Here is a 16,864-nt window from a genome sequence, read left to right as displayed (position 1 = left end):
ACTCAAGCACAACTATGGCAGCGAGCAGTATGGCGATGGTCGCAAATCTGATCTGCGGGTTCGGCGCGTCGGCTTTTATACATTAGTTGTCGAAAGTTCCAGTGTAATCGCTGATGCCCGCATGGCTTCCAGAAAGTACTACACAATTCGCGTCGCGCATACGACCAGATTACAAAAAGCTTTGGTGACAACAGCCAATGATAGAACTATCGATGACATTCGAGAAACTTCTGATACATGCAAACGCGCCGTGCGTCGAGGCATAAGGTTTAACATTTGTTAGCCCGTGAAAATCAGTGACAGACGAAAGATAAAGAAGTAAACAGACAACGCGGAGCACTCTGGCGCCGTCTCGTAGCGATTGTCGCAGAACACGTTTTGCGAGGTACTACGTTTTTCGTCTCCCGCTTTCCTCCTCACGCTCTCTTCTCTATTGCCGCCTTTCATACCCCGCTGCACGCCACGCTGCTCTTTCGTCCTTCGCTGCTGTGCTCGTTCGCTCGGTTACGCCGACGCTAGCAGCAGGAATTGGTGCCTAAGAGCTGCGCTCTGAAAGAACGATATCTTTTTTTTTCTTTTCTAACTTGTGAGTACAAGCATCGGCCTCCTAGCTAATTACATCGAAACGGAGAAATGTATTTCTCATCAAACACTGCACAGGATTTTATGAGGTTTCTGATTTTTTAAAAAATACAATCTAGCTTTCACAAGACTGCGCAAATCGCGGTTGAAGCTCTCGGATTGCGTATCACGTGGTATACATGATGGTGACTCTAAGAAGCAATTTTTTTTTATTCTTAGGCGCCCGTTCTTGCGGCGAGCGTCGACGCTGGCGTCCCTCGTAACCGAGCGAACGATCACAGCTGAAGATGAAAGATAGCGATAGCGAAGAGAGCACGAAGAGAAAGGCGGAGGAGGAGGGTATGGCGAAAACGTGAGAAGAAAGGCATAGTTCCGCGCAATACGGACTCTGCGGCGACGATAGGTACGAGATGGCGCCAGAGTAGCCCGCATCGTTTGTTCACCAATTACGCCACCGATACCATATATGGAAACAAAGCGCTGCAGGAGCAGATATCTGTCTGCAGCGGCTGCTCTGAATCGCGCCCACGTGTCTCCCACCCGCTGCCTCTCGCGATCTGCCATTTAGCGAGGCAGTCGCGCCACACTTCGTTTCGTTTACAACGTGCCGCACGAGACAAATTATCCGCGTCTGCCGAAACTAAAACACGTATGGAGCTGCGCTCAAATTTCGTGTTAGGGTGTATCGTAATCGCCAGTGAAGTTTTATTTAGGCACTTTCTGGCGGACCGATCTTCTCCTGCCTCCGGGACACGCGATGGCGACGGGACTTTCTAGTGACATTATTCTTCCTGACAATGCCACCAACTTCTTTTACAAAAATTGCTGAAATTCCAAAACTGAAAAAACAAAACACTGACGAATCAAATTTACAACTCTAGCTCAGCAATAAAAAACAGTACAAAAATACTGTAAACTGCACCTACGAAAAAAATTAATTAATTGCACAACGCTGAAAATATCATCATTTTGCGAGTAAGACCTTTGCAAAACCCTCATCAACAGTGCAACAATTCTACATAAGTGGCAAGCTCATATGTCAGATTTTTATGCTTTAGATGCTCTAACAGATGCAAATAACAGATTTGTAAGCTTCGTGCTTTATTGTTTTCTTTTTACCTTAGTAGCTTTCGGGAATTGTTTTATTGTGATAGCAATTATATGGACACTAGGCGCAATTCCGTCGCCGGTCGCGCGGCGTCGCCGGGATGTGCCGTATAAAGTCGAACTACGACAGCACCGTCGCCGCGCCTTAAGCTGTATGTGCGAGTCAAAGCGCGCGAGGGTGAGCCGACTATGGAGGCTCAATTTTGCGCTCGCAAAAGAGGAAAGCGAGGGGGAGGCACCCCACCTCCCCGCATTCCACTCCGTTGGCGGCTACGGATGGCGCTGCCGCGCGGGAACTACCTTGAAAGCGATCTGCGATGGGGAGAGAGTGCGCCGAGGGCATAAGCTTCGTATGTGCTGTGTTCTTGCCGCTTCGTTCACTTTGAAGGCAACGCCAGCAAGAACGTCTATTCGCTCGCTGCGGCTGCTGCGCTTCCTCACTCGAGTGTTTTGACAGCGAGTGTGTGCGGTTGTGGAAAGAGATGTGTTCATGTTTGTTTGTGCGAGTGTGACACCATGCTTGTTAATTTAATTAGTAAACGAATGCTTTTCAAGTTTATATGGTCGATAAATCTACCATCCTTATTTCGCATATCTGTCTACTAATTTCCTGTCGTAACCGATACTTCGCCTTTCCGGCGATACTGCGACATTTTAATGACTTCCGGTTCTAAATCAAAGTTATTCTACCTTAATTTTCTCTCTAAAATGCAACAGATTTCATTCAGATCAGTCCAGTGCTTGTCACATAAAAGCATTTCTTCGTTTTACATGCATTCGAATAGGGAAACTGGAGTTGTGCTCAAGCTAAAAGAGATTGATAGAAGTCATAACAGAAAGTCGGGGAAGTAACCAGGCCGAGCCCGGTAGGCTACCATGCACTGGAGAAGGGCGAAGGGTGTGAAAGAGGAAAAGGAAGAACGGAGTTCACACTCCGTTCTTCCTGGTACACGCACAATCAAGCGTTCTTCTCTGAGCCAGTCCCAAGAAGTCATATAGGCTGGTGCCTTTCTTGAAACGCAGCAGTGCCAAAGATCCCTCAAAAGTCCAAGTCCGCGAATGAATGAATGAATGAATGAATGAATGAATGAATGAATGAATGAATGAATGAATGAATGAATGAATGAATGAATGAATGAAAAAATTTATTTGCCCCTCATTAAAGGGAAGGGGGCAACGGGATAGAGTGTGGGGGGAGGAACTACTTGAAGTAAGCCTTCTTTATCCTCTCAGCCAACTCCAGCAGCATGGCTTTCTGAAGATCCGGCCTCGAGCTGCGCAAGGCAGCCTCCCACTGCTCCTGACTAGATATTAATTGCTTGAGAAAAGGTGGAAGGGGGAGCTTAGGGCACCCCCATATGATGTGGTTTAGGTCTGCTTTGGTAGAGACGCAGAATTTCCTGGAGGGAGAAAGGTAAATGGAGGGATGAATGCGGTGGAAGAGGTGAGGGGAGGGAAAGGTGCGAGTCTGCAACTGCTTCCACAGAGCTTAATACCTGCGCGGGGATTTGCGCATGCGTGCCGGAAAGGTTGTGCAGATGACGTGGTAGGTTATAAGCCGATTTTTTGCTGTGGACGGCGCCTCCTCTGTAGCGTGGTCGGACACACTGATGCCTGTGCCCGTACTGTAAATACTCGGCCACTGGCATGAGCCACCTCGTTTCTGGCAAGGCCCGCGTGCACGGGAGTCCAGATTCATGCTACAGTTTGGCGCAAAGGTTGGGCCAAAATGAGGGAAAGGGCTGGCTCAGAGACCCTGCGCGCTATGAAGCAATGTATGGCTGCTTTGGCGTCGCTAACGATAAGTGATGAACTTGGGATTGCGAGGGCCAGTGCTATGGCCACCTCCTCCGCCTCCTCCGAGGAACAGCCAGAAATGGAGGCGGCCGCAGCGACCTGGCCGTGAGAGTTAATGACTGATACTGCATAATAATTTCTGTTTGCCTATTCGGCGACATCAGCATAGAGCACGTCTTTCGAGGTGGAGAATTGTTTTTGGAGAGCCTTCGCTCGCTTCCTTCTGCGCTGTTTGTGGGGCACAGGGGGAATGCTTTTAGGAAGTGCGGGAATGTACAGGTTCTCGTGTATGTGATGTGGAAAGGTGTACTTAGACTTGATGATGGGTGCCGGAGTGATAAAAAGAGTTTGTAGAATGTGTCGACCTGTTGCGGTGTTAGAAAGTCTGCTATACTGGGATGTGAGATGGGCTTCTGTGAGTTCAGTAATCCTTTTGAAGGTACCAGTAAGCACGAGCCTTTCAATGAAGGTCCATATGGGGACCCTCAGAGCGAATTTATATATCTTGCGTAAAAGAGTGTTGATCTTATCTGATTCTGATTTAAGAAAATGTAGATATGGCGTCGCGAATGTAATCTTACTCATAACAAAGGCCTGGAACAAGCGGAGAAGCTCGGCCTCCTTTAATCCGCCATATTTATTGGAGGCTCGCCCTAGAAGACGCAGGGTGTGATCAACTGTGGTGTAGTATGTATTTAAGGTATATGTGTTGAGCCGGTTGCTTTGAATATGTAAGCCAAGCACCCGGAGTCTGTGAACTCTACTAACAGGGATGTGGTTTAGGATGACCTGTATATTAGACAAGTCTTTTTTGGCCCGCCGTTGGGATGGCCGGAGAAGTAGTTTTGATTTTTTAGCGGAGCGCGTGAGATTCATAGCCCCTGCATGAGCCACGACCGTGTTGGATGCGGCCTGCGGACTGTCTTGAATCTCCCCATCGGAGCCATATTCTGGTTAACCTCCCTACCTTCTGCTTTTCTCTTTCCCTCCTCCCTCCATCGGAGCCGCCAGTCGTTATAGGAGTGATGTCGGCGTAGAGCGAAAACTTGAAATAAGGAATAGATCGCGATGCTCGCGCCATCGGCATCATAGAGAGGTTAAAAAGAAAAGTGGAGAGCACTGAGCGTTGGGCGTGCCGTAGCTGCCCAAAGCATACGAAAGGGATTGCTATGTGCCTATATGTATTATTGTGGTACAACTGGCTAAGAAGGTGCCTATGTAGTCATAGATCTTTCCGCCAACTCCAGTGATATTGAGCTCTTGCAGGATGGCGAAATGTGAAAGGTTATTGAAGGCTCTGTGGAGGTCCAGACTCAGAATTGCTTGCGTATCTAGACTGCTATTGGGTTTAATGATGTCATGTTTGGAATCTTGGCATGAAAGAGATTTTTGAAAACCTACCATTTTGCTGCAGATAACCTATTCGGAGCCACGTGCGCCTCTCCGCGCATGCATCGATGGTCCCTCCTTCCTTCTTTCTCTCTTTTCTCTTCTATATATATTTCCGAGCTGGAAATAAAGCGTCGTCTTTTTGCTCTGCGAATCGGCCTGGATTTCATCGCGTAGCTGCCGGCCATTGGCCGGTAGAACGTAACACATTTCTCATGGATAAAGATTGTTGTCTTGCGTGTATTTACTGAGTTGGTTGAAGATGACGTGTTCAAGGGTTTTACCTAGACAAAAGGTTAGTGATATAGGCCTGAGATTAGAAGTGCTCAATGGTTTGTTTGGCTCTGGGATAAAAATTACCTTGGCATCTTTCCACGAACTAAACAGTGATTGAAGTATGTCGTGATGGCTGTGACAGAGCTGGCGTCTAGACGGCGAAGTAGCTTGTTGTTAATAAGGTCGGGGCCTGGTAGTGACATTGAGCGCAGAGTGGCTATGGCATGGCGTACCTCTATTTCTGTGATAGCGGCACTTAGTAGCTCCTATGGTTCACCAGTGTACTTTGGCATGTCATAATGCTGAACGGGAGGTAGGTGTTTATGGCGGAGGTCCTCGAAGAGTCCGTTAAGATTGTTTTTGTGTGCATGTAGCAGTTTGCTTATGCTGTGGTTGTGATGTGTGCGCGATGTGGCAGGGTCTAACAAGTTTCGCAAGGGTTTCTATGTGCGCTTGTCGAGGTTATCATGCATGCTTTTAGATACCTGGCCCCACTACTGGCAGGCCAATTGTGTGGCTTACTCCTGGATCTGCAGGTCTAATTTGGCAAGTCTGAGCCTTAACCTTCGGTTGTGCCGTCGCCTCTTCCACCGTTTGGAAGAGACTGTTTAGCTTTCCATATGTGTAGAAGCTTGGCATCAACTGTAGTGAGGGCGGTTTCGGGGGGCAGAGTGTTAGTGTGCGTCTGAGCGTCTGAGTGTAGTTGCTGAACGCATGCTGAGATGTCTTGGATGGTTGGGGGGGCTGACATCTGGCAGACCTCTCAGGAGGTTGAATGCAAAGGGTTTGTGTTTGAATTGTAGTGTGGTGGTAATAATATTATGGTCGTTGCCGAGGTTAACTTGTGAGTTGTGCTATGTGACGTGTTGAATTCTGTGTGTAAGGGTAAGATCGCGGAGCTGTCCTTGGCTACGCTGTTGCCTAGCCTGGTTGGTGCATCGGTGTTATGTAATCTGAGTGTGTGGTTTTGTACGTGGATTCATAGAGCTCTGCCCTTAGGAGTAGAAACGGAGTGACCCCACAACTGGTTGAGTGCGTTAAAATCACCAAGAATTAAAAGGGCATGGTGGATGGCAATGGCAATGGCTTCTGCAAAGAGGGTGTCAAAGCGGTGACGTTTGTCTTGTGGAAGACTATAGATATTGAGAATGTAAAGACCCTAGATGCATTATTCTTGCGAGGAATAATTTCTAAAAGTAATGCTCTGTATCGACGCTGTCGAATTGGGAGTGATTGGCAGTGAAGTGCTTCTGCGTAAGAATTGCTGTGTCTGGCTGGGGGACTCTAGTGGTCTCATAGACATTATAGCTGATTCGTCCGTGAGTTTCCTGAAGCGCAATGACCGCAGGGGCGTTAGAAGGGGAGGCTAGAAACTGTTGGAGATGCGCTTTCTCTTTTTCGGAGCCCCCTACAGTTCCATTGCCACACTTCAAGCAGAGAGAGTCTGGTTATTGGCCGTTGTTAAGAGGAGCTGGTGGGGAGGCGGGTGGAGCAGGTCTAGCTATGTTAGGATGATTCGCGGTGACTCCAGCTACCCAGCTTGTAGTTTGTTGGTTATGTGCCTGTACGAAGTCAGTAAATTTTTCGAGCTTTTCATTTTTGGCTTTGTAATGTGTATTGACTGCTCTGGCGGCTGCTAGGGTGCCTCGATGTCCTCCTCGCCCGCCACTCCGTACAGAGTGGAGACAACTGCGGTGTCTGCTAAGGCCTTGGGCACGCTAATGGTGGACATCGTAGTAGATGCCTTTGGCGAACGCCGTAGGGACGCGTTGCCGGCGCTCGTGTGTCTTGAAAGCGATCTGCCACCTGGCCAAAGCGCGCGCCCGCACAGACCTTATCTTCAAAGCGATCCGCGATGTTTGCTAAGTGCGCATAGTGCCGGTAGCTTTCTATGCGCTGTGCTTTCGACGTTTTGTTGGCGTTGAAGTGAGAGTTACACGAAGGTCAACTCGATTGCTGCTGCCACGATTCCTCACTCCAGTATTTTAACAGCGAGTTTCCACGCCCATCGAGCGAGATGTGTTCATGTTTACCTGTGAGTGCGTGACACCATGCTTGATAATTTCGTTAAAAGACGTTGGCGGGCTACTTGGTTTGCATCCAGGATAGGAGCTGTAAGTGTGACTCAACGAGGACGTAGAAAGAAGCAGACACACAAAGACAGCGCTGTCTCTGAGTGTCTGTTTCTTTCTACGTCCTCGTTGAGTTACGCTTACACATTCTATAATTGTTAATTTAGTTAGTAAGCGAATGCTTGCAAGCTTATACAGCCCATAAATCTGCTATCCTTACTCCGCACGGCTATCCAGTAATTTGCTATCGCAATCGGTGCTATATATACAGATATATAAGCATACAGCTTTTCTTTGTTCCTTTGCTGCTTCTTTCTTTCCTCTTTTCTTTCCTTTTTAACTCTCTAACTATATATATATATATATATATATATATATTGCTGTCTCCCAACGCATGCTTATGCAGTATACAAAACTTATCAGCTCTCGCATAAAACCACATCACATGAGGTGACAGCAACGCACTGTTGAAACAAACTTTCTACGCAGACTCCAAAAACATGTGAGATTGAGGGGCGGAGGCGTGATAAGCCGTCCATCAACCGAAGATATGCGTCGGCTATACTAAAAAGCAGCGCGCGCTGCTAGCATACGCTCCACCTAACCGCTTTCATACTTCACTGCCTCTGAAAAGCAAGGTACACTAATGCTTCTTGATCATAGGGCCTCTCGGAAAACTGCGATTCAGCGGTGCGCCCAACTCCTGCTTCCATCAAAAAAAAAAAAAAAAAGCAAATGGTCGTTTTAATGCAGCAGCGAATACTCTGGACAAGAACTTCAGTGCACTTACTATAGTACTTTCTACGTTGTTCTTACTATTGACCGTGATGGGCAAGATACATTCACGTTTTTCGCGTCACAGAAATCGCATAGCACGAAGTCAGAGAGCACTCAGTGGCAGTGACGTTGGTGAATGCAGCCACCCGCGTAAACAGAGTGGTCAACACAAGCATGCGACGAACCGTCTTTTCGGTAGTAGAGTAGCTCGGTCTGCCGCTCGATCATGTTGTCGAGGGCGTCCCGGAAGGCGGCCACGGCGTCCGGGTCGGTGAGCGGCCCGTGCAGAAACTCGCACACGCACGAACGCTGCATCAGCTCGGCCCGGGTGTAGCCCACCAGCTCGCAGAAGCCGTCGTTGCAGTAGATGATGGGCAGAGAGTCCACCAGCGCGTTGGCCACCAGGAAGCGACGGTCTGCGCGAGACAAGAGACGCTTAGCTCTCGACAGAGCTCACTTTCACTTGCGGGCGTACCCAAGGCACATGTCGTAATGCCTTTTTCTTTTTCGACATTCTAAATAGTTTCACTTTAGCGGAGCAAGTCCTTGCGCTAGGTGAAGAAGCGAATTGAGACGCTCTCCCTCTATGGGAAACTGATGTAACGAGGCCTATCTTTGCTGCTCAGTTAACGGAAGCCAGGCGGCCAGCGAACGCCAATTACGGACGCTCTCCTTGATGTCGTGCTACAGCCCCGATGTTCTGTCAGCGTCAGTTCATGTCCGAACAAGTTGGGAATGACTGGATTGCATCTTTACGTTTCTAGTACCGCCGGTGATTGTAATACTGTCTTAATTTAGGCTCCAAAACGTAGGTCTTGGATTAATTGCTTAGAAACCAATTGCCGCAGTGGTTGCACGTCGTAGTCATCCCATGCAGTCACGTGTAACAGCTGTTTTGTTTGTTTGTTTGTTTGTTTGTTTGCTTGCTTGAATTCATGTTGACAGTACATGTTCCGCGAGACGGTAATTACGATATCCGCGACAACAAATGGACTCTTTTCCCATGCTTAAAACAAAGACTAAATTTGTTTCCTATTTTTATGTATTTCCTTTCCTGTTAGATATACCATAGGCACTCGTCGCACTACACAGTCTCTAGGGAGGGCGTAGTAGTATTGGTAGTAGTAGTAGTTTCTGTCATTGTTTTTGTCATTGTCGTCGTCATTGTTGTTGTCGTCGTCGTCGTCGTCGTCGTCGTCGTCGTCGTTGTTGTTGTTGTTGTTGTTGTTGTTGTTGTTGTTGTTGTTGTTGTTGTTGTTGTTGTTGTTGTTGTTGTTGTTGTTGTTGTTGTTGTTGTTGTTGTTGTTGTTGTTGTTGTTGTTGTTGTTGTTGTTGTTGTTGTTGTTGTTGTTGTTCACATCTTAACAGGTTAAGAAAAAATGGGAAGATAAGCCCCTTTTTCATCGCCGGTTGTGTCCCAGCATACCTACCCCATTACTCAGGAGAGAGTCAAATTAAAGATACAGGACGTCTTTGCACTCGTACATAAACGCTGGCCACGTGCAAGCACCCTTCGCAAAAAAAAAAAGCGATCGGCCGCGCTCATTCGCAGAACGAGACCGTATTCACTATAAAAATGTGTACACCCGCCGTGGTTGCTCAGTCAGTGGCTATGGTGTTGGGCTGCTGAGCACGAGGTCGTGGGATCGAATCCCGGCCACGGCGGCCACATTTCGATGGGGGCGAAATGCGAAAACACCCGTGTGCTTAGTGTTAGGTGCACGTTAAAGAACCCCAGGTGGTCGAAATTTCCAGAGTCCTCCACTATACGGCGTGCCTCATAATCAGAAAGTGGTTATGGCTCCGTAAAACCCCATAATTTACTATAAATGTGCGCGCTCTACTACGCTTACTATAAGCTAGATTAAATTACCTATAATTAATTGTTTCCCTCATCAGAGTACGCCGGGAACGGTGAGACATACCAACTGCGTTAAGAATGTCCTGTGAATTAAACCACAAAACACGTCTCGATGGCCGAGAAGCAAACAAACCAAAATACCACATGAGCTCAAGAAATACAATATCTCCAGCCATGCGAGTGGCTGCCGACGACACTACGAAGAGGCCTTTCAAAGATGACGATAGCCCGCAGATCGTCCTCAAGAAGATTTACATAAAAGCGCGGTGCTTCGGCTTTTTTTTTTTTCTTTGCGATAGAATCACTCGGCCGTTCAATTGCGCCAGGCCGCACGTCCTCTGGGCGGTCACCATTCCTTTCGCTTCGCTGGCTCTTATAACGAAGCATAAAAGACACAAGGAATCACAAAGGCCCACTGAATCTCAGCTAACCGCACGAAATTCGAGTTCAAGCTCTCGTACGTTTCCTTTTTTCTTGTATGGCTCGGGTACTTTTGCTCTTCCTAGAGCTTCGGAAGGAGTGCTGACAAATAAATACAAAAAAAAAGAAATGATGGAGAGGTTGAAGGCCTCGCCGTGCCACAATACCCTGGGGGACGTGTACTAACCGCCGACGCTGCGGAAAGAACTGAAATTCAGAAGGATAATAAAAGGGAAGGATGCCACGGGCGCCTATTTTATTCGCGTGTGCTGGTAAACTCGCTTTATGTTTATTTCATTGCGAGTGCTCTGTTGACGGTGTGCTCTTTTCGTTGTTGAGAGAGAGACAGCGCCCTTTATTAAATATGAAGAGGATTTGCCGGCTTCAAAGTATTAGCCTACGTGCTAGTCTGGAGGGGAGGGTGAGAGGGTGAGCGAGAAAGGAACAGCAGAGGCAGACGAAACCAACAGGAATTAGGAGATGACAAAGGCCCGACGTTAAGAGACAGCAAGAGAGCGAGGAGGAGGAAATAAAAGAGGAGGCAGAGACGTTAGCCGGAAATGCTTCTGGTTGGCTACCTTACTCTGGGAACGGGAGAGAGGGAATAGATAGATAAGATACAGAGAGGGAGGGGAGAAGAAGGAAAGCCGCGGTGAGCTCGCGCACGCACGCGGAGGGCCTGAGCGAGTGAAAGCGTGGACCAGACAGCAAACGGGGATAGCCGATGGCCGAGAGAGAGCAAGGACAGGAAAGGCAGGGAGGTCCACCAGGCGAGCACCGGTTTGCTACCCTACACTGGGTGTACGGGAAAGGGGAACATAGAGGAAAAAAGGGAGAGAGTAAGCACTGAGTGCGCGTGGGAGGATGCACAGGGACACTATAAACGGTCTCTTAAGCCGTTGCACTTCAAGTATTGTACTAGTGCACGAATCGCTTTTCGTGCCAGTCACGGGTCTGGCCACGGTCCGAGTATCTTTTTGACTCGGAGAACGGTCTTGAGTCCAGTCGGTTAAAAGCTGACCGCAGATAGAGGCGTTGTACATCGACACAATAGGTGCTCGATGGTTTCCTCGCACATACAGGAGTTGCACTCCGGGCTCTCGGTCGTTCCCATACGATAGGAGTAGTCGTTCATGAACGGCACTCCCAACCAGAATAGCCGAAATTAAAAGAAAAAAAAAACGGAGCTGGGCATACGGTATATAACCGGTGGACCATTAGATGTACAGAATGGGTGCCAAGGGAAGAGAAGCGCAGTCGAGGGCGGTAGGAAACTAGGCAGGATGAACAAATTTGGAAATTTGCAGGTGCTGTTAGAATAGCGCAAGATAGGGGTAATTGAAGTTTGCAGGGAGAGGCCTTTGCCCTGCCAGTGGACATGAAAATAGGCTGCTGATGATGATAATAAAGAAGTTGCGCGTGATGTTCTCTTATACGATGCAAAAAAAAAAAAACTCAGACGTGCAATTAGGACGCGTAGTGATGCATGTATATTAAGTTTCGTTAATTATAATACTTTACATTTGCCGTTATCTTTAGTTCTCAATATGATGTGCAGTGCGCGTTTATTATTGATAAAAAAACATGACACCTAACTTTCTCGTGGTCCTTCTCTTTCTTTTTTGCTTTATCTTTTTTATTATTATTGTCATAAGATAAGAAGATGTTGGCGCAAAAGTACGCCACTGGCCCCTCCTTGGCTCTTGAACAGGTGGTACAGTAACACATACAGCTTTGCGCACTTTTGCACGAAGTTTCGCTAGCGAAAGACCAGAATAACAGTTAATCCACATACATGCAGCGATGTTATCAGATACAAGTAAAATTAATTTCGCTACTTGATAAAGAACAGCTTACCATGTAGTAGAGAAACAATATTTGTTCTAAGGAACTATATGATGGTTACAAGAAAGAAATAATGGCGTAAATTGCAATTTTTTGCGCTTAAATGCAATCGGTGAGTAGTCCTGAATGAAATAGGCTTTTCGTGCGCGTTGACTTCTCGCGCTTCCTTCGGAGTTGCAACCGGGCACTCTGCGTTGTGTTCAGACTTTTTCATTCATCTTTATCGCTTTCGAGCTCAAATTTTCCACAAATTCGGACGTAGATGCCTCAGCTCAGCTTTCGGCCCGTCCACGTGACTCAGGTCTTGTAAATGTAACGGACCTCAAGTTCTTATTTTCCTCTTCTACCGCAGTCAGTCGATCTCTGCTTTATTAATGTGCGTCGCTCTTAGCTGCAGACGGACCGTGTATAGCCTCGGAAGTAGCTTCTCGGGCACCACCGCTTACATTAATCCAGGAAATAAACGCTACAACCCAATCCTCGTCAAACGACCGTCGCTGAATTAGAGGCTACAGATGGCGGCAGCATGCAATTAGAAAAAACTTGATCGCGCGAACTCCCCTCTCGCTAATCCCCGTGACCCTCGGCCTCACAGCCTCGTCTTCTCAGTCTCAAACAGCAGTCTCAGGGGCTCAGTTTCCAGCGCACTCTGGAACAGCAGAGAACGCCTCACAGCTTCTATTCTACACTGTAAAATAATTTGCAGCCTTAAAAGTGAATAAGGGTGTAAGCCCGTCTATAACTCATACCCTTACACCCAATAAGGGTGTAAGTCTGGGAGTTATAGACTAATTTACACATTCATTTACTTGTAAGGGTGCAAATTATATTACATTGTACTGCCAGATCTTAACGAGATGAAGCGTGAGCATTGTAGAAACCCCGTCGAGAGACACGCAGACGACTTTATATTAGGAAAAAATAATAGTTTGAGCTGTTTAGGGGACCTTCCTTGACGTCGTCCAGGCCGCCATATTGTTATACAGACAGCATGGTGAAAATCTGCGCCTTATCTCAAACAGCTTACCTCCAACAGCACAATGGGAGCCGTGAATGGGAGTAAGAAAATGCGTTCGTGCCGTCTCGTCAATCATCCATATTGCAAAGCTACACTTCCACAATACCGATAAAGACAGTTTCCCCACGAACGCAGAAAACATGCCAGAAAATATGCAAAAACGAAAGACGGGTGGCGACGCCACTGCGAAGTTCCTGCACTTGGACGACGTGACGTCATGCGTTCTGACAGCACCTGCTCATGCCTAGTTAATTTTTTGATAGGTAAAGATAGACAACGTTGAATTCTAACGGAGCCAAATAATTAACTGTGCAACTTTCCAGAGCCCCTACTCAATAGCAACGACCCAAATAAAAAAAAAACCTTATATATAGTACTACGAAACTTGTGACGTAACACTGACGTACAGGCGCCAAAGATCCGGAGCGAAACTTTAAAAAATAATGCTAATATGACTTTTTTCTTTTTCTTGCAGTAATCAACCTGTTGCCACAAGAATGTATGTTCGAAAGAACGCTTTATCAACTGTCTAAACTGGTTTAGCATTTTCTCTTTAGTGGCCCTTTAACGAAGCGGGCGTCGCTGGACGGAGTACAAGTGCCGATCCCGTACGCCCCTGAGGCCTTCTTGCAACATCGGACGGTCCGGACGACTCGCCATTCAGTATATGAGACCGAGCTCGCACGCGAGCGCCTTGTACGTCTCCGTGTTTCGCGGAAATGGAAAGAGACTTATGGCGGTCGCTGAGCACTTCCCAGTCCATTTGGCCGCTCGCCTGTGGCGAATGCAACGCTACAAAGACCCGGCATGGGGACTCAGTTCAAACAGCGTGCAACACAATGTCTGTCCATTATCTGTTGCTCGGCGCACGCTACGACAGCGCGCCAAGTGCGGGCGAAATGTGGTTTTAAAGAGAGAGAGAGAGAGAGAGAGAGAGAGAGAGAGGCTGCTGTGTAACGCGCGGCCACGCGGGCCCTATCTTGAAATCGACCTGCGATGAGTAGAGAGTCTAGGTGCGCCGTGTGCTAGTAGCTTCGTGGGGGCCAACTTCTGGCCGCTTAGCTCGCGTTGTAGCGAGAGGCCGCACGAAGGTCAGTTCGCTCGCTGCTGCTGCCGCGCTTCCTCACTACAGCGTTTTTACAGCGAGTTTCCGCGATCATCGCGTGAGCTATGTTCCTGTTTGCTTGTGTGCGCCTGTGTACATGTTAATCTAGCTAGCAAGCAAATGTTCACAACTTTATACGGCCTACAAAACTACCATCCTTACTTCATATAGCTCTCTGCTAATTTGTTACGCAATCGATGTTTCGCTTTTCGGGCGAAGCTGCGACTTCTTTTGCGGAGGCCAGGCTAATCATGTCTTCGATTGGATAGATCAGGTAAGTGAAACCTCGACTCTTTGATCCGAGGTTATCAGGCACTTGAAGATGTGTGTTCTCCAGCGAAACACCAGCATGTAAAATGTTTACTGAATTCCGTATTTAACAAGGCTTATGGGTATAAAAAGGCACCGAAGGACGCCACTGCTAAAACCTCACCAAGCGCAAACAAAACTATTCGCACCAGGGAGAATAGAACGTGGATATGAAAAAGCGATAGTCGCTTTGAACTTTCTTTAAGAACTGCTTGAATGAAGAGCTAAATGACACTTTCGCGTTTCTTCGGTCCAGTCACGTCAGCGTCTTCTTTCTCCCCTCCCTCCCCCCTCTTTCTTCAAAGCTACGAACTTATCCGAATATGGAAATGAAGGCGTAACATTGCGCTCGCAGAAACGGCGCTTAAATAATGCGAAGCTCTACAACTACACGGGCGGCGCGGCGCGGAGCGCATTCAAAACGAAATTTAGATACCTCATATACGCGCTCCTAGCGCTTCCATACCGAAAGGCACGATTCGACGTTTGTCCTCTGTATGCGCTATACCTCGCAACAAACCGTTGGGCATTCGTCTCATAATACGAATTCCTTTTCAAAGCCGGCTGGTGGTGAAAAAAGGCAGCTCTCGCGATGAATACAGGAAATGGAAGCGCTTTTGGACGCCGCCGCTCGAGCTCGCCTATGTGCCCGCGTCCGCGGAGTCAATGCTGTATGGTCCTTGAGTAATACTCAGTGGCACTTTGATGACGCCGACGCATACATATATTTTTGAAAAATGAGCGGGGGGGGGGGTCTTCGACATGTCTTTCTCGTTATGTGCACTTCGTATATATGGGACGGTGCGAAGAAGACAGAACCAGTTTTCATACATAGCCTCATCACTGTCATTTGTGCGAGAGCTGAGAAAAAAAGCAGCCGCTCTCTTTGAGAAGTAAACATCCCTTGCTGCTGAAAAAAAAAAAAAAACTTTGTACGCAAAGGCACGCGTTTTTCACGAAGCAGCTGATATGAACGAAGCTCGAAGCTTCCGGAAATTTCTGACGGTTTCTTGTCGCAAAGTATGTAGCCACCCTTCAGGTCGAACCATGTAGTGGTAGATTTACGAAGGGCTGTGGAGAAGAAAAACCCTCTTGTGGAAGCTGGCTTTTGTTGAACATGAAGCGCTCTTCTTTCTAATACGATGGGTAAATATTGATTATGCGTTTCACATTGGTTGTTATGGAAAACATTCTTGCAGTGTCATTTCAAAGCCGACCACGCATACGTGTAAAGGGAGCTGTGTACAGGTATGCGTCGTCAGAATTCACTTAGGCCGAGTTCCGTGCATGAAGGCATGATGGAGATGCTTCACGGGCAATTTTTCGTTGCTTTCCGGTACTCTGTGGCACCTTTTTATTTGTATAGCACTACTAATAGGTAAATTATACACTCGCAGATGCAAAATAAAAAGCAATTTCTTACTCACATCGTAAAAGCGATAAGAAAAGTGTTACTAAACATACCGGTTATGATACAGAAAATTGTATTCTGTGTCTATTCTATTGGCTCTAAATAAGATGCACTTGGGTGGATGAACGCGCATGAGTTGTTAACGAAATTTCGAATAATATGCATCGGTACTAAGATTCTTTTGAAGTGCGACTGAGTTTGAGAAAAGAAAGTTCTGACAGTAACGTGTTGTAACAAACGCACGCTTTCACCCGGTGAGATAAGCCCGTAGCTTACTGTGACCGCGTGCTACTTTGAAAACCGATACCGAATTTCCACACAGTTGCGAGGTTTGTCCTCCGAGCGGCAAGATTTGTAGCGCAGAAAGTCAACACACACGGCAGCGGTTTGCGAGCTCTAAGCAGCGCCAAAAAGTTGGTGTATTTTTATCAGACTTCTCGTGAAACACGCGAACTTAAAGGGAAATTTATCCGTCCATGGCACATGTAAACCATAAGTATGGAATATTCCGCGTTTTTTAGAACTAATTATGACTGTGAAATGGTAAGTAGCGACCAGCCAAGACTGCTGAATTTGTCCGAAATAGCTGGTTGTAAAGGGCGTGATCTCACATTGTCAAAATTTTATTATTTAACGCCTTCCCTTCTTTGGAACTTAATATGTTAACGTACGTTCTGAGGATCAGCTGTACGATTTATTTTCTTTTATATATTTTCCCATTCGCTGTTCCTGTAACATTTCACTGTCTAAAATAATATCTCTTTATTGCTTTTTACAACAGTGTACTATTTCCACTAGTTCATCAACATCTGTTTTATATATATATATATATATATATATATATATATATATATATATATATATATATATATATAATGTGTAACGTGGTGTGATG

The 16,864-nt window shown here is 46.9% G+C and overlaps 1 protein-coding gene across 6 annotated transcripts in view; it reads right to left on the bottom strand.

The window, feature by feature from the left end:
- The window catches only part of sei (potassium voltage-gated channel seizure), a 318,213-nt gene that overhangs the window by 192,099 nt on the left and 109,250 nt on the right, over window positions 1-16,864 (bottom strand). For all 6 annotated transcript variants that reach the window (XM_075680320.1, XM_075680323.1, XM_075680318.1 and 3 more), the window contains exon 2: window positions 8,186-8,416. In XM_075680320.1, the coding sequence (XP_075536435.1) occupies window positions 8,186-8,416 (231 nt within the window). The remainder of the gene's footprint in view (window positions 1-8,185; window positions 8,417-16,864) is intronic.

The sequence above is a fragment of the Dermacentor variabilis genome, chromosome 2 (genome assembly GCF_050947875.1).
Source record: "Dermacentor variabilis isolate Ectoservices chromosome 2, ASM5094787v1, whole genome shotgun sequence".
NCBI classification, from domain to species: Eukaryota; Metazoa; Arthropoda; class Arachnida; order Ixodida; family Ixodidae; genus Dermacentor; species Dermacentor variabilis.
This window is presented reverse-complemented; position numbering and strand designations above follow the sequence as displayed.